This window comes from Octodon degus, unplaced genomic scaffold (assembly GCF_000260255.1).
Source record: "Octodon degus isolate 3935 unplaced genomic scaffold, OctDeg1.0 scaffold00096, whole genome shotgun sequence".
NCBI classification, from domain to species: Eukaryota; Metazoa; Chordata; class Mammalia; order Rodentia; family Octodontidae; genus Octodon; species Octodon degus.
In genome coordinates this window covers 1,192,876-1,210,966 of record NW_004524672.1, presented here as the reverse complement: position 1 = coordinate 1,210,966, position 18,091 = coordinate 1,192,876, and the positions used below count along the sequence as shown (strand labels likewise).

The 18,091-nt window shown below is 43.7% G+C and overlaps 1 protein-coding gene across 1 annotated transcript in view; it reads left to right on the top strand.

The window, feature by feature from the left end:
- The window catches only part of Col4a3 (collagen type IV alpha 3 chain), a 140,592-nt gene that overhangs the window by 67,932 nt on the left and 54,569 nt on the right, over positions 1-18,091 (top strand). Inside the window, exons 2-13 of the mRNA XM_023723074.1 lie at positions 2,570-2,626; positions 4,468-4,557; positions 9,041-9,085; positions 9,657-9,701; positions 10,266-10,328; positions 11,135-11,188; positions 11,909-11,935; positions 12,639-12,716; positions 13,919-13,981; positions 14,091-14,126; positions 16,340-16,381; positions 16,602-16,679. Of these exons, the coding sequence (XP_023578842.1) occupies positions 2,570-2,626; positions 4,468-4,557; positions 9,041-9,085; positions 9,657-9,701; positions 10,266-10,328; positions 11,135-11,188; positions 11,909-11,935; positions 12,639-12,716; positions 13,919-13,981; positions 14,091-14,126; positions 16,340-16,381; positions 16,602-16,679 (678 nt within the window). The remainder of the gene's footprint in view (positions 1-2,569; positions 2,627-4,467; positions 4,558-9,040; positions 9,086-9,656; positions 9,702-10,265; positions 10,329-11,134; positions 11,189-11,908; positions 11,936-12,638; positions 12,717-13,918; positions 13,982-14,090; positions 14,127-16,339; positions 16,382-16,601; positions 16,680-18,091) is intronic.

Sequence of the window (18,091 nt, the reverse complement as noted above, 5' to 3'; positions counted from 1 at the left end):
GAGGGAGGAAGAGAGAGAGAGAGAGAGAGAGAGGAAGAGAGAGAAATGAAATGGGTTGGATAACATGTCACAAGTTTGTGAGCCTAAATATGAGGATATGAGTATTTATTGCACTATATTGTGTGTGTCTGTGTGTGTTGTATTGTATGTTGCTCCAATGGCTGCATATCGCTTAAAAAAAAAAAGACTACCTATCAGCATTTGGCCTGGACCCATACCCACTGTTTAAAGCCAACTGAAAGGGTAAGGAAAAGTCCTCGCCAGCTCTGTACATATCAATAGATGGAAATAGGGCCAGGCGCAGCCAAAATGCGGACAACTGCTCCTCCTTCAAGGACAGCCGCCACAGCCTGGAACAAATGACAGTTTGTTTGAGGAAGGGAGACCCTGCACCAAATACATTTTAAAATAAAATTGTAAGACTTCCAATGACGAATGACAAATATGACAATCATTTCAAGAAATGAAGCTGTGCTTGTCACTCACCCCCGGGTCACCTGGTTCCTTCCCAGGGGTTAGAAGAGTAGAGATCTGCTTCTCCTTTCTCTGGCCTTCGGGTGCTCTGAGTTCAGGTGCTGTGCAGCATCTGCGGGGCTGCAGAATCCAAGATGCTCACTGTCTGTTTGCAAGCAGGGGCTCCACGCACACTGGTGTGCCAAGCCCCAGCCCATGGTAGCTTCCTGGGCTGCACAAGGCGGCCTCCATGTGAGGCTTGGGCTCTCCTCCACTGGGCAGAAGAGCATGACACTAACCACCGGGAAGGGGACTTACACTTGCTCAAACAAAAGCCTGCAAAGCCTGGCCTTCAGGAAGCTTTTGTTTGTGTCCAAGAACAAAAGCATCTCCCAGGTAAGGGAAGCTGCCGGTCTGAGAAAGCCAAACTTACATATGGTGGCCTTAGTAGGGTGTCCTTACATCAGTGACCCACATAAACACAGACATTTAAGGGCTGGCCAAATAGCTCAGCAGATTAAAGTACCTGCAAGCAGGTGCCGGGGCTGGGGGTTCGATCCCCAGGCCTGCCATGCTGGCCCTGCCCCTGGGGCACACTGAGATGGCAACTGAGACTGAGCGTGGTGGCACATTCCTGTAATCCCAGCTCTTGGGAGGCTGCAAACAGGCAGATCACTATGAGTCCAATCTAGTAGTGAGACCCTGAACACCCTGTAGACCCTTCCCTAAAATACAGAGGAGGAGGAGAAGGAGGAGGAGGAGGAGGAGGAAGAGGAGGAAGAGGAGGAGGAAGAGAAGCAGATTAAAAACTCCAAAAGTCCAGGTTAACATAGTTAAGTCGTAATATGACTGAATGACCCCACAGAGGTGGCAGGAAAATTGGAAGGATTAATCTTCTACAAATATCAAATACCCAGTACTATGGGACACTGCGGTTTCCTGTCCATTACTTTCCATGCATAGAAATTCAAATGTGCATAAATATGGTACACATCGATGGTGAGTGTCCAAAAATCGGTGTGAATTCCCCTCTGTGGGGCTGAAGCACCACTGTCCTAGTCTGAGGAAATATATTCAATTAATAGTTGGGGTACCTTTCCACAGGAACGGAATTCCCTATTTTAGGACTCACATTTGCTTTTTAATCTCCAGATCCTCCAACCAGCCTACCTCTTACATCGACTAGTAACAGATAGTTTTTCCCTCCTTAGGAAAGCAAACTGACGTTCTGTTAACTTTGACCTGAAGAAACAAAAACAGGAAAAGGGTTAATATACAACCCTAGAATGTACCGTGTCTGTCAGAACACGTGAAACCCAGGATTTCTAACTACTTTACTCAGTTGTTCTACAGGCAGATAAAAGTTTCAAAGGTTGACCTTCATTAGAAGTTTTTTTTTTGTTTGTTTTTGCAGTACGGGGATTGAACTCGGGCTCATGCGCTTGCCAGGCAAGCGCTTATTCTACTGAGCTATCTCCCCGGCACCTTAGGGTGACCTTCATTAGAATGGGTGTATGTTGAAGGGTGGAGGTTGTGTGGAAGTGAAGCTTAGGTAGGGCAAGGATTCCGGAGCTCACTGCCAGGGAAGGAACTCATGAACTTGACCACGTTAGACCGCCTTGTACTCAGGAGCGTCGCAGCATCCTGTGGGCCAACCAATCATTTTGGGGGCGGAAAAGCAAGGGCCTGAGTTCAACCCCCGGTTCTGCCAAAAAAAAAAAAAAAAAGAAGAAGAAGAAGAAAAGAAGAAGAAGAAGAAGAAGAAGAAGAAGAAGAAGAAGAAGAAGAAGAAGAAGAAGAAGAAGAGAAAAGAAAAGTAAAGTAAAGTAAAGTAAAGTAAAGTAAAGTAAAGTAAAGTAAAGTAAAGTAAAGCTAGTTTTTGTCTTTTCTACAAATTCCCTAAAATTCCTAAGTATAACAAAAGGATGGGCACTCCTCTGCCGTTTCTCTGACAATGCGGCATCTTCTTAGTTCTCTGCGGTTTTTACTGATGAGTCGCCGCAGCATCCCTGGAGCACCTGGGACTCAGCAGACCTAGAAATACGTTTGCCTTGCCTGATCATCCGCTGGGATCTGTGCAGCTGTTTTAAAACCCTTCCCGTTTCCCTCCTCCTAGGGCTGCGCCTGTGCGGAGAAAGGCCCGTGTGTCTGCGGTGGGACCAAAGGCGAGAAGGTAAAAGCAAAGCCTAAGTCTGATTTTCTCACTGTGCGTGTCAAGTGACTCAACGCTCTTCCTCCCCCAGCAGCAGAGAAAACCATCGGTCTGTTGTTCCATTCCCCAAATCCAATTTTAAAGTAAGTGTGTCTAAACAAAAACAGAACGTGGCTGGGGGTCTAGCTCAGCAGCAACACAGCGCCTGCCTGGCAAGCACAAGGCCCTGGGTTCGATTCCCGACACACACACACACACACACACACACACACACACACACACACACAATCCATCCACCCCCTGCCTTCCCCCCTCCAAAAAAAAAAAAAAAAACTTGGAGGGGGAGGAACCTCATATACTGGCCATTCGGTTGTTAACTCTCATGGTTGGTAGACAATCAGAAGGAAGTTAGTAGAAAAAGAAAATTCTCAAAAAGCCTCCACACTATTTACAATATTGCCAAACAGGAGAGGAAAGAAAACAACATGATTCGCTTATCGTGACCTAAAGTACGCCTAGCCAGCCACCTGATGTTCTACCGCGGTATTGGTACAAGATCTCCCCCTGGTGGAAGCGCGCTGCAGCTGCGTGCTAGTTGAAATCAAAGTTGGGCAGAGGGAACTAGAAATAGCTCTATCGCACAATTCCAGAAAAACAGGAATGCTGTGAAATCTCATTAATTCGCTCCATTAACTTGCAATTTGTGATAATAAAGACAGGGGCAGAACTAAAGTTGTCCTTTGTTTGCAAAATTCTTTCTTCAGAGACACTAATTGCTTGATAATACTGAAAGATGTCCATGTAAAAATATTTTAAGAAAATATATTTTAAGCTCTTTAGATGAAATTATTTACATGTAAGTTGTATGTTCACTGTAACTACTATTGTTACATCTATTTTAAATGATTTTATAATTCCTGTGTACTTTGACTGAGGCATTTTCCTGAAGCTATGAGTGGATATTCTGATTTATGTTGGCAAATACCCTGTCTATGATTCATCTTGCATTTTAGCATTTATTTCCTGTCTACTATTTGCAAGACAGGATACTTGCACTTCTGGAATATGAAAAAATACCTAAGTAGTGATGGGCTTTCACAAATTGTTCTTGCTCTCTTCTTCCTAGTAGGAGAATGCATTCCTATGCACAAATATAAAATAGCTGGTTTGGTTGTTTTTCCCTGTTGTGTAATGAAAGTACATGAATATCCAGTACCCTTCACTGTTAAGGACTAACGCAAGGATCCACACCCACGGGAAGAATACTCGCTGGTTGACTGTTTTCAATCATGGGGCCTGATGAGCTTCGGGTCACTACCCCAGGGACTTCCCATAGTAAAGGCTGACTCCCTCCAAAAGAACCTTCAGCTCACTCTTTGTCTCCGTTACCTTTGAGATAGCTCCTGCATCGTGCACACAGAGAGCACACTGAGTTGCTGACTCCTGTGTAAGAAGAAAAGGCCCAAAACTAATAACCTGCATGTAGTGTTCGCTGAAGTGACACTCACCAAACACATTCTGGGACTTGCCCACAGTCCCTGCCTCAGCGAGCTCATTCCACTGTTTTGACTTCTCTAACCCGGCTTCCCACTCATCCTACTCCTTCTCCTTCCTCTCTGCCCTGCCCAGCTCTGCTCTGTGGGGAAGCCAAGTTTCTACAACCCCAAGGAAAGTACTCAAGCCTACAGACAACAAGCCTCACACTCCCTGCAGAGTGCTAATTAATATTGTCTTAATCCAAGAAAAGTATGTAAACTGTCATCGCAAAGTCAATAAAGATGAGAACTTAGTGGTCATGGGTATGTCCGTTGTGGAATGATAGAATATTCTCTGTGCTCCTCATCTTGTTTCGGTTTCAACAGGGGGAGAAAGGCTTTCCTGGACCCCCTGGTTCTCCAGGCCAGAAAGGATTCCCAGGTCCTGAAGGCTTGCCTGGACCACAGGGACCCAAGGTAAGCTTGAGAAAAAAAAATCCCCCAACTCACCTAATACTACTTCACGCCTACCTCAGAGGCCTGAGACTCCAGAGAGAATTGCATGATGTGGCTCACTAGTGCCTACACGAACAAGTCTTGAGCCCTCACCATCCTATTCTAGGAGAACCGCAAGTGATCACCATCAACCTTGAGTTCCTTCCTCAGCCCCTTCCTTTGCCTCCCCTCATATGCAGTTCTATGCATGCATCAGCCCTGCCTTTCCTTCTCCTCCAGGAGACAATGAAGTCTGTCCACCGTCTATGCAGACTGATCCATACACCTGCTCCAGGCCACTGCAACTCCCATTGGCAGGAAAGAATGATTAATGTGGCCAGTGTCATGCAGTTGTTCAGTAAATCCTCTCAGGTGCTTATTGAAAGAAAGCCCTTGGTGGGTCACAGACTTTAGAATAAAATTGTATGATTAGTGTGAAAGGTAGCAGGCTTGCTTCAGGAAATATGTCCTCTTTCACTATGCATTCCAACTTCACTTTTGAAACTGGCTTTTTTCTTTCACGCCACCACATGACAATATTTTACCGCACTGCTATCGGACTCCCAGTGATATTTATGAGGTCCTATAGACAAATATTGCCCTAGCCTCTCTGTCTTTTCTTTGCATCAAGCTTCTTGAAGGAATAAACCTTCTGCCTGCAGTTTCTCTGCTACTCCTTAGCTGGTGCTAATTTGCCATCTGTCCCTCTCCCCTGAAAACATCCTCGTAAAAGTCACCAATGGCAGGGGCGGCCAGATAACTCAGTGGATTAAAGCGTCTGCTTAGGCAGACCCAGGGGTTGGAGGTTCGGTGAGACAGCAACTGAGACTGGGCATGGTGGCGCAGGCCTGTAATCCCAGTGCTTGGGAAGCTGAAAACAGGAGAATCACTACAAGTCCGATCTGTGTAGTGAGACCCTGTAGTCCCTGTAGACCCTGCACTAAATATAGAAGAAAAAAGAACGTCACCAATGGCCACCATGAATGGGTACCTTGGTGTCTTTATCTGACTTGAGACCCTCTGCTTTGTTTCAGGTTATTATGTGGACCATTCTCTTCTCCTTGACATGTTTATTTGTCTTTGTTTTGGAATCTTTTACCCCTGATTATCCTCCTGGGTTTTTTTTTTTCCTTTTTGTTGTTGTGGTGGTGGTTTTAGTTGTGGTTGTTGCTGTTTGACACTACCAGGGAATGAACTTGGGACCTTGAGCTTACCAAGCAGGAGCTTAAGCTGCTGAGCTATCTCCCCGGCCCCTTCTCCTGTTTCCTCATGCATTCCTTCCTTGATGAGGTCCTCTTCACCTGGTCCCTTAAGCATTGGCCTTCTAAGCTTCTTACCAGAAAAGGTACCAGAGCCTGCTACCCTTCACACAAATCATACAATTTTATTCTAAAGTCTGTGACCCACCAAGGGCTTTCGTTCAATAAACACCCAAGAAGATTTACTGAATAACTGCATGACCACTGGCAGCGCTAAGTGTTCTTTCCTGCCAAGGACATTGTCTGGACTTAGTCTGGGCTCCCACGTATACAGATTCACTCCCCTGCCTACTGGTGTCTGGGAAGCTAGGAGCCAACTAATAAGTTATGAAAGACAATTACAATGTATCTATACTGCCTTTTTAAAAATTCCATATTTTAGGGCCAGGGAGATAACTCAGTAGAATAAGTGCTTGCCTGGCAAGCGCAAGGTCCTGAGTTTGATCCCTGGTACCACCAAAAAAATAAATAAATAAAATTCCATATTGTGTTAGAACATGCATTAGCAGAATGTATGCAATATTTAAATGATAATCAAAGCCAACGTACTGTGTATTGACTTTGTGGCAGAAACTGGGCCGTTTTTTCCTTCACTATGTCTCAATCGCTCATCCTCACACTGACCCTGTAAGTCGTGACTCACAGCCTCGTTCCCACTGACACTCCACTTCATGGCTACGGAAACTGGCAGGGTACTCAGGTCATTTGTCCCGGATCACATGCAAATCAGATTGCAAATCTTGGTTATACAATGTGGGGTGTCTTCTCATACTAACTTCTAGCTGGACATCGGCTGGCTACCCTCTTTCTGAGTTATATTTAACACCGGATGCTGGGAGTTAGAGCAGACACCACAGGGCAAGAGTTTCATCCCACGAGATGGCACAGCGTACCCACTTCGATGGCAATCACCAGTAGCGGGTTCCCAGCTTACCCCCTCTTCTTTCCAACTATAAATTAAAGTTCTTGGGACTTCAGGCTTGACAGTTAGCTTTCACAACTCACACAGCTCATGGAAATGCTTGCTTATGTTTACATTTATGAGAAGAATATGTATGAAGTGCCGGCTGAGGAGGTAGCATCCCGGGTGAGATCTGGACAAGACCCAAGTTGAGGAGGTTCTGCCCTTATGACATCAGCATGCGCCAACCCAGAAGTTCGGAGATCTGCACCATGTAGGGATTCCTAGCAAGGCTTTCTCACAAAAGCAGGATCAACCACTAACAGTCTCCAGCTCCCCTCCGCTCACAGGAGGATGCGGACCACAGCAGAAAGTTTCAAGCTTCTAAGTGAAGTTGATTCTTTTCCATGAGCGACCACCATCCATGGTAACACCAAGAGTCAAATTTGAGTGAAAGCCATTTCTATCCCCGAGAAAATTCCAAGCAACTTAGGGGCTCTGTGTCAGTAGTCAGAATCAAAGACCTTGTATTAGAACAAAAGATATTCCTTGTACCTATGTCATTAAAGAAATAAGAATTTTAGGAGCGCTATACTAGGAACTGAGGGCAAAGATCAAATGTAAATATTTCTTATAACACATATCCAAAGCAAGAATAAAACTCTTGAAATCAGGAAACCAAATCCACACCGATACTGTACAGTAAAAATGCAAAAGGTATCTTTGGGGGGTACTCCCATTTCCATGCCTGTCCTATTAATGTACGTAGTCTCTTTCTCTGCTGCTTTTGAAAAGTCATTCAGATTCTGCAGAGTCTGAACATTCCATTGATTCTTCTGGGGCTTGGACTGGTATCTGCTTCCACTCCCCTGGTAGGAGCTCACCACTTGAAACCTAGATTGAGACCAGCCTTTCCTTTTCCCTCCTTCTTTCTATCTTCCTCTGCTTGCCCCTGTCCTTAGAGATGCCAGTAGTCAGCTAAAATAATGCCCATTGACACATGGTGCTTGGGGGGATTACCAGTGTTCAAATATTCCATAAAATCAGCTCAAAATCTGTGTCACGCTGCCCTGAAGTTCATATTTTAAAACATAGTATTTAAGTATGTATAGCCTTGAATAAAAATTCAACCCAATACCTTTAGAGACTGTTACAACTTGATCAAAACTACTTTTCAGATTTATAAGCTTCCTTTCTTAATTTTCAACATTTCCTGCATGAGAAAATTTGCAGTGGGGAGGTCTAACTTGCAGGTCATGAATATGCCTTCTGCATAACCCCGCCTCCTGCCAAGAACAGCCTTAGCTTGCCTATGCAGCCAGGAATTGCACCTCATGTGGGAAAGGCTGACCGTGGCCTTGACGGTCCAATCTCAGAAGACTCTGACACTCTTTCCTCAAATTATCAAAAATATCAGGGCTGGGGAGATAGCTCAGCAGAGTAAGTGCTTCCCTGGCAAGTGCAAGGGTCTGAGTTCAATCCCCAGTTCTGCCAAAAAAAAAATAAATAAATATCAAAATATGCTGAAACTCTCTGGAATGATGCCAGCAGCTTTTGGACAGTGGAAATTTCACAGCAAGTGGCTTAGTTAAAACATTCTCCCTTTAAGGTTATTCTCCAAGAAGCAGGCCCTCAAACCTGTATTATACACCAGAGCACGACTACCTCTGCTTCAGGCAACCTTAGCATCATTATTTACTTACTTGTGCATGTCAGGCATACAGTGCTTTGCTAAGAACACATGGATGGTTATTCACGTCTGCTGGCATAACTACGGCGTTCATCTTTAGCAGGCCCCACAGCTGACTGGCTGGTGCAAGGATACGTAACACTTAATGCGCAAGAGAACTGCCAAAGAATAGTGTCAAAAATGCAGATTCTAAATCATTGAGTATGGTAGGTAAGCAAGAGGGCGAGGCAGAGAAGGCGAGTGCCTGACAGTCCGCATCTCTAACAAGCACCCACACGTTAATGTTGCGTGCCCCAAAACCCCCTTTGGGTACCAAGCATTTGTGTGTGTGTGTGTGCGTGCGTGCGCACACATGTGCGTGCATGCACATCCATGTGTTCCGTAGATTAAATCCTCCATATGTTAAGTGAGCCTTCCACCACTGAGCTGCTTCCCAAGCCCCGGAATAAATTTTGTAAGATGAAACAAGCAAACAATCGAGCCTTATTAACAAAACAGCTACAAAAGCCTACCGACTTGGCACGTGACCACAGCTGGAATCAGGAATGTGTGGTTTCTTCGTGCCTCCCATGGGTTTCCACAGCACTTACTTTTTCTTTCTTCCCTTGGATCTAGGGCCCCCCGGGACTTCCAGGACTCACTGGTCCCAAAGGTATAAGGGTTAGTAGTCCAACCAGTCCGTCCTGATGGTTTGGTAAACATTCTTCTTTTAAAAAGATCAACTCTGCAGCATAAAGTTTGTACAAATGACAGAAGGAAGTAAGTATATAAAAAATGTCCATAGATGACGTTTAAGAGCAGGCATTAGTAATAGATAGTGAATGAAGAGAGGTCACCACCTTAGGGGCAGGTGCTGGCTGACAGGGAGGGGCACGGGAGGCTTCCTGAGCACTGGGTTTGCTATTTCATGGTGCACTGATGGTAACTTAAAAGTGTGCACCAGTAAATATTCATTAATCTGTTCACAGAAGATGCAAGCATTTTATTATATGCAAAATGTACCTTAAAAATACATCCCCCAAAGCCAAAATCAACCTTAACAACATCTTTTTAAAATCTCCATATATGTCAAATTTATAAGGGATTTTAAAACTTTCTGTTTTTCTGATATTTTTAGGTATTCCCAACCATAGCTGCAGGGAAAAATTATTGCAATGGAAATAAGTTCATGGGTGCAGAGTGAACATTTTTGAATTGTTTTTCTTACCCCTCCCTCTTTTCCATGTCTTAGGGAATAACTGGATTACCAGGATTTTCAGGTCCTCCTGGACTTCCAGTAAGTAATGGAAAAACTATTGTGGCTGAAAAAATTAAAAATAAGCTAATACTGATGAAAGCATTAGGATAGCAGCACAGAGAAATATGTTCTGGTACATCTGCTCCAGGAAGACAATGGCAAGTTAGACCTGAATAACTTATTATAAGGTTGATTTGTATGATACATGAGTTAGATCATATCTCCCCGAATACAGGCAGAGTTGAGTAGAACAGATACAATACAATAAGATGGCTCTGTTTAAATGCATAGAATAATAAAAGAGTTCCCTTCTTGGGCACACTTTCCTCTTTTCCCCCTTGCTTTCTCCCCAGTTTATAGCAGTTGGGCAAGGGACCTCAGCCCCTGCAGAATGGTCTTTGCACTGTCTGAAATACCCTCATCTCACTTGATTGTTTTCATTTCAATTGGCCTCTTTGGCTTGCCCCATTAGGTTAGTAAATTACATTTAAAGACAAATCTTAAATTTGCTATTTAAACACATTTTATGTTTCAGTAGCTATTTAGATAAGGTCATATATTCCCTTGGTTTCCTAACTGGTTCTTCTGTTGTTCTCTTTTAAGGGCCTCCCAGGCCATGCTGGGCCCTATGGACCTCCTGGCTTCCCAGGATGCAATGGTTCTAAGGTCAGTGTTATTCACACAGATGACTGACGTGCGCTTCATGGAGTCAGTAAGTCAGGGGAAAGTAGCAACGAGACGGAAATATGCTTACTCAAAACACTGATTTCGTTAAATCAGCAATATGATTTGGAGCTAGGAATCTGCCTATTCCTTTCTCTTTATCCTTTGCTTCCTAATTGTATGTATTTGAAGGAAGTTCTGCCATGTTCTCCAACAGAAAGAAATGGGGGCTGAGATCAGCTTGTTATTTTCAACGGAGTTTGCTAGTATAAATCAGAAACTAAAAGCCTTGAGTGTGAAATTAGTCTTTGGAAAGGAAGAACTGAGATTTGCAAGGTTGGCTTACCCCCTTTTGTCTTCTAAATGGGCTCTTCTCTTCCCATTCATGGTGGCCATGAATGAACTAATTACTAAAGTTTTGAGGAAGCAGCAATTAGAAAGTTCTTGGCACAATTAGACTGCCACTTATGCGCAATTTGAGAAACAGTAGACTCCAATCTTGTTTTCAATTAAGATAATGATTTTCTGGCCTTCAACCTCACAGCCCAATAACCACAAGGAATTTGAGTTATTTGTCAAGATCTGTCATGGTAGGGGCCGGGGAGATGGCTCAGTGCAATAAGCGCTTCCCTGGCAAGTGCAAGGGCCTGAGTTCAATCCCTGGTTTGGCAAAAAAAGAAAAGAAAAAAAGAAAAAAGAAAGAAAAGAAATCTGTCATGGCATGGTTGGGAGAGAGGGATAGGGATATTTATCTAAATAGGCTGTTCTAAAGCAACTGAGAGTAGTGACAAAGTTTTTGTGTCTTCCAGGGTGAACAAGGGTTTCCAGGGCTTCCAGGGACACCGGGATACCCAGGGCTCATGGTAGGTTTGCACATCTTTTTCTTCCTTATGAGCAAAACAGTCTGTTTCACATGGCCATGTACACAAATCTGCCACAACTGTGGAAAGGCTGGGGCAGCCATAACATAACTTAGCCCCGCTAATAGGGAACGAGTGCATGAAGGCACTGCGTGCAGGTTTCAGACTCTTAAGATTTTGGGTTTGCTTTTTAAGATGTCCAGGTAGAGATGCCTAATAGGCCAAGGTGTGCTTGCTCCAAGGGGAGAAAAAAGCTAGCATGAGAGCCTCAGAACTAAGACCTAGCTCCAGCCTACAACATCTAGGTCAGAAGGAATCCCCCTGTACATAAGGAGAACCCAGTAGGAGAGGGTGTGGCAGGCAACTGCCTAAAGCCGCTGAGAAGCCCACCAACGTAGGAACTGACGTGCTGGCATTAGTTTTTGCAGCATCAAAGTCATGGCAGAAGTTTGCAAGGGCTAGAGCCAGGCTGGAGCCAGGATGCAGATTTGGAAATGAGGAATGAGGGGGAGACAAAAAGAGGGGGACATTTTCACATTAGATGAGAGACAGGGCAGTCCTGGGAGGTAGGTAGACTTTGCTGGTTTGTTTAAGGAAGAGACTGGAGTATGTTGAACAGGCAGTTGGAAGTAGGCAGTGGGAGAAAAGGCAGAGTAAGAGAGATGCAGGAAGTATGTGGGTATCTGATCACCTGCAATTATTAACATGTGGCCTTTTTCTTAGGGGGCTACTGGTTTGAAAGGACAAAAGGTAAGTCCTTTTGTGGATGGCTATTATTGAAAGTTTCTAAGGATATATATGAAAATGACCTATTAACCAATTCTGTATAAGCCATCACAAATTAGATTCCATAATCCAGGCTTTATTAATTCCAAAATTAGCTGGATATGATGGCAGACTCATAATCCCAGCACTTGGGAGGCTGAGGTAGGAGGATCACTGTGAGCTCAAGGCCAGCCTGGACTATGTAGGGAGACACGGCATCAAAATTATACATATATATATATATATATATATATATATATATATATCGCAAAATCATAAGTAGGACCTGATATTTACTCCTATTGAACAGGTTCTTTGGGCTCATGTCATAAATGGTCTCAAGCTTGTATCATCCTTTAGGGACACAGAGTCTGGGGGAAGAGAACTGACCCATGCCCAGACAGCCACACCTGAGATGAGGAAATACCGCTAACTATGGAATCTTGGGAAATGATTTATTAAACCTATAATCTTCCATCCTACAACAATAGACTGTCAGCTCAGAAAATGTGAAAATGATTTGAATCCTTCAGATTGAGCTAGCTACAAAATTCTAAATTTTTTTTTAAGTTCATAACTTGACAGTCACTCCTCTCTTTGAGGCAGGATGACTGACGTTCAGTCAGTGTGTAAAGGAGTTTTGAAAATGCAACATCAATAAAATTTGATGAATGTCCCCAATTTTAAGGGTGTTCCTGCTCAAGCAGAAGGCCGAGAATTCAATGGAAAAGGTGACCTGGGGTGGCCAGGACCTCCAGGATTCCAGGTACAACTGTGGAGGTGGACCCCTCTTTCCTGTTTCTCTCTCTCTCTCTCTCTCTCTCTCTCTCTCTCTCTCTCTCATCCCTCTCTCTCTCTCTCATCCCTCTCTCCACCCCATCTCTCTCTCCCCCCTTCCTCCCTCTTTCTCCCTCCCTCCCTTTCTCCACCTGCATCTCTCTCTCCTCCACCTCTTCCCCCCATACGTCCTTCTCACTCTTAACATTTCAGAAATTCGCACTCACTCTTACTTACACATCTGCCCCATTTCACTCTAAAGCACACACTTTATTACAAGAAACTATAGGATGCCGGTATGCAAAGATGATTTTGTATAGTTTTCAATCTCTCCTTAAAACACATTTCTCCCAAGCTTTCCTGAATGTAAAGAATCTTCAGGGAAGTTATGTTGCATCTAATCCATGTTTGTTGAAATCAAGGATGAGTCTGTACCAGGCACTGAATGCCATTTACAACTGTAATGTTAATAATGGTCTTATTTCAAAATTGACATGATAATAAATAAAAGAAATTTATTTAAACACAACTTTCTCCCCTTAAATCCTCTGCTTGCCTCATCCTCATGAGGGTTATCTAGAATGGCTATGAAGATACATAAATATTTATTAGATGTCAATTATGTGGCAAGGACTTTTTTTAGACTTTAGGGATGCAATAGAATATACATCAGCAAAAAAAAAAAAAAAAGCTTCAAAAACTTCTGGAAATGATATTTTACTAGGAAAACAGAAAGGGACTATAAGTTAATATAGTGAACACAGAGGAGAAAATTGATGTAGGGAAGAGGAGACAGCCAGAGTTTGGAGCAGAAGATGAGTTCCGAGCTGGGGTAGTTGGAGAGGTCTTATGGAAAGGGACGGCTGAGCCACACAGATACCTGGAAGAGGAGGACAGGGCGCTGGGAGAAGATCATACTCGGCCAAAACCAGGGCGACAGAGAAAGCAGTGGAAGCAAACTTTTGAAACCTTCTAAAGTAAAGTAACTGCCCTCATCTTGTTTTTGGAAACAGTAACATCTGAATGCTCCCAGCTGTTATGGTATATTTTTTTAATTAAATGCAGCCTCTTAGAAGGTATGCATTATACTCTTTTGGTTTTATGAAGATATTCTGATGCATTCAACAAATGGACATGGTCCTAAGGTGAGAAGTATATTTAAACATATTCCTATCATTCCCTTAACTTCAGGGTCTGCCAGGCCCCCCAGGCCTGCCTGGGCCTGCTGGCCCACCTGGACCTCCAGGACTCCTTGTGAGTATAACCTCATCATGTCTCAGCAAATTCATTATAGCAAAATACTTTTAAAGTTTTCTGACTGGGTATGTTTCCTGCTGTGATTTTCATTTGTGGATTTTCCTAGGGTTTTCCAGGAGCGAGGGGACATATGGGACCTAAGGTGAGACCCAGGTCACACGCAGTCTGAATGCCCTAATGAACCCCAAAACCAAGCCTGCTTCCCCACATAGATCTCTCCCCCACCTGGACTCTGAGCATACATGAACTCTCGGCGGAGAAGGGCGTCAGCAACTCTGTCCCTGTTTGAGTTTTATTTGAAATAGAAGGGAAATTGATAGCAGGGGAAAGGGTGAGGATTCCTAGCCCATAATCTTTCCATTTCTGATAACCCTGCTATGGGAAGTCAAGCACCAAAACGACACTAAGGATTTGGAGGCTTGATTTACACTGATGGGCACAAATCAGGATCATGCCCAGACTATCTGGCCCTGATCTCCAGTGGTCTAGGGCTTCCAGAATAAGCAAGCAGGAAGTACAGGGCAGAGTGACTTGCCCATTGGGGATTGGTTTATACAATGTGCATCACAGTGATCAGCTATGCATCACAATGACCGGCCCTTTCTAAGAGACAGGAACAACCAGAACCAGAACAGAAACTGTTACCTGGGCAATTAAGAAACCAAAGTATACTGGGGGGAGGATGCATCTTTTATTACAATCCTACTGGTCATCCAACACTTTATGCTATCAATTTTGTTTCTATTTGAAGGCTAAATTGTTAGTTAACTGTCAAATGAAGCCAAGTCCTCAAGGAAATTATTACTAAGTATTTCCCATAGTACTTCACAAACACACACATGCATACACACTCACATACATTCATGCACACACACATGCAAACACTATTGAGTGCTGGCAAGCCTATGGCACACATGCCACGGGGGGCACACAGAACCTTCTGACAGCATGCTTGCTGGGTCTCCTCAACACCACGCCAGCACTTGAGCAGCAGATAATGCACAAAGGTACACGTTGCCATAAATAAGTGGGTTTTGGGTTGCAGTTTGGGAACTAGGTCTCTAGAAGATTCCTCATTACTGCCTTAATGAAATGGATATGTTTGGATGCAATAAATGGCAGAGCCAAGGTTTAAAGCCTTTTGATTCCTCAATTTCTTCCAAGCTATTAGGGATAAAGAGCTGCAGAGCTCCGAAGCACAAAAACAAAGGGATTTTGCACTGATGGGTGGCTGTTGTGTTCATCTATTACATAATGCCACAGACTGGTCAATTAGTTTTAAAAAGAAATCTATTTCTGATAGATCTGGGGGCTAGAAAGGCTCCCACTGAGGGGCCACACTGAAATAAGGTCTTTTTGAAGGTGGGAACCATCCGTGGAGTCCCAGAGCCATGCAAAGCCTGGCTGGAGAGGGATCACTTATAACAAGTGACTCCCAGGATAACGTACTAGTGTTACCAGTGAATTGCCCCGGCCACACCTCTTAACACCTCATAGTAAGGATCAAATTTCAACATGAGCTGTTGGGGGGACGTTCCATGCATAGCAGCCAGCCCTGGCCAAGGGCAGCTGTTCTCATTACACTTGTCTCATGCCCCTGAAGTACTAGTCCACTCAGATAGCTTGAATTCCATTCTTAGCTTTTCTCTTAAGTTTAGAATCTGAGAACCCGGAACTTGAGCTCCCCGTCCGTCTTATTTTTAGGATGGGAAAACTAGGACACCAAGAACTCAAGGAGCAAGTTCAGGAAGTTGAGCAATCACCAGGAAGTGGCCAACCAGCGGGATCTGAACTGGCTGTGCCCTGCACTGGACCCCTTTCCTCACCCCTTGTTGGCCCGTATCACCTGGTTACCATATGAAAAAGATCTCTTACATTTTCTGCACCTCAAGATCTCCACATTTAAGGGGCCAGGGAGATGGTTCAGTAGAATAAGCGCTTGCCTGGCAAGCACAAGGGTCTGAGTTCAAATCCCTGGTTCTGCAAAAGAAAGGAAAGAAAGAAAGAAAGAAAGAAAGAAAGAAAGAAAGAAAGAAAGAAAGAAAGAAAGATCTCTACATTTAAAAGAAACAACTTGCTGCCATACTCTAAAAACAGCTAAAATAACTTTTGTACTTCTAAAATTAAGACCAATATAAGACATAACATATACACATACAAACACCCTGTGATGAATGTGATTGATCACTCTATACCTAACATGTATCAGTAAAATTAACTGAAAAGCAAAAAGTGATAGTAAAAGAAAAAAATGAATTAGAAAGACAAGCACAAATGTTCAGGCACCCATGCTCAACCTCTATGGGCTCTGACTCACTCATATTTTTAAAAATATCTTTTTGTGTTTTTGGACAGGGTCACATGGGTGACAATGTAGTCGGACAAAAAGGAGAGCAGGTAATTTCTATACTGTGGTTTCCCAGTGGGTAAGATTCTTTCAAGCTCTGTAGTATATCAGCCTACACAGTTTATTTACTGGGTAAGGTAAAAGCATGTGTTTTCATTTGTTTTTTCTCCTTGCATAAGAACTGAAAGAGGCAAGGTGATATTTTGAACATAGTGAAGTTCAAATATTGATGACACTTAGTTTTTCATTCTTGGGTTTACTTCTTTTTAGGGTGTGAAAGGACTGGCAGGACCCCCTGGACCACCAGGAACAGTTATCGTGACGTTAACTGGCCCAGATAACAAAACGGTAATGCTGCAGTTGTGCCAGTACACTATGCCTTTCAATTTCTAAGAGGAAGTCTTGGTTACCTTGTCTCCTTTATCATCTGTCATCTAAGCCACTCCCAGCCCACGCTCAGCCCTCCTGAGCCTCTAAGTTTTATTCCTCTCCCACCCTTTGCCTGTCAACCTGGGAATGTTAGATGGAGAAGAACTGGGGAAAATCACTTCAAGACTCTTGGAAGAGGGGCCAGCCAAATAGCTCAACGAATTAAAGTGCCTGCAAGCAGGTGCAAGAGCCAGGGGTTTGATCCCTGGGCCTGCCGTACCGGCCCCACCCCCAGGGCACGCTGAGATGGCAATTGAGACTGGGTGTGGTGGTGCACCCCTGTAATCCCAGCTCTTTGAAGGCTGTAAACCCTGAACACCCTGTAGAGCCTTCCCTAAAATTAAAAAAAAAAAAAGACTCTTTAACAAGTCAGAATTAGAACCTGATTTTGTTAACCCTTCTATCCCTATCCCCTCTCACTATCCCTAATGTAGATAGGGTAACTCTGATCCAATTAGATGATAGCACCCTAAAGATAGTGGTAGAAGGGCATCACCATCAAATGGGACATTGTTGCCTTGCCACTGTAACCCCAAGGACTTTGGGGCCCTTTCTTCACCAAGAGCACTACAGTCCCCTTTTGTTGACATTAACATTTGATTTTTGTACTGTGGAGTGGCCAGGATAGGTAACATAATTGGATGCTTACAAAAAGTGAATCCGCAATATCATACACCAATCCTACCCAAGCATAACCCTGGTATGTTGAGGAGGGGATGGGCAAGGGAGGGAGAGGTAGCTAAACAGTGTTCTTGTAGATGAGCTAAGGGATAAAGGCAAAGTAAGTTTCCCTTCTGAGGTAAGTCAGGTCAGAGATATAGCTCAGTGACATAAGCACCTGCCTGGTAAGCACAAGGTTCTGAGTTCAATCCCTGGTACCAAAACAAAAAAGAAACCCTTTTAAGCTAAGTCAATTGGTTGAAATACTAGCTTCATATAGTGCACACAAAATACAGCTTTTAAAATTACAGTTCACTATCTGTCCAGATAGCTCAAAGGACTAAAGCACCTGCTTAGGCAGAGCACGGTAGCTGAGGTTCGATCTCCTGTGTGCTGTGCCAACCCCAGCCCCAAAGCACACTGAAACATCAATTGAGACTGGGCGTGATGGCATATGCCTATAATCCCAGCACTCGGGAAGCTGAAAACAGAAGAATCGCTATGAGTCTGATCTATGTATTGAGACCCTGTAGACCTTGTACTAATACATAAAAAGTAAATAAGTACATAAAATAGCAATCCATGAGTCTTTATGATAACTGATCTTTGGCAACTTTATTGAAACGTAACACAGATCATAAAACTTGCTCATTAACTATACAATTCAATGG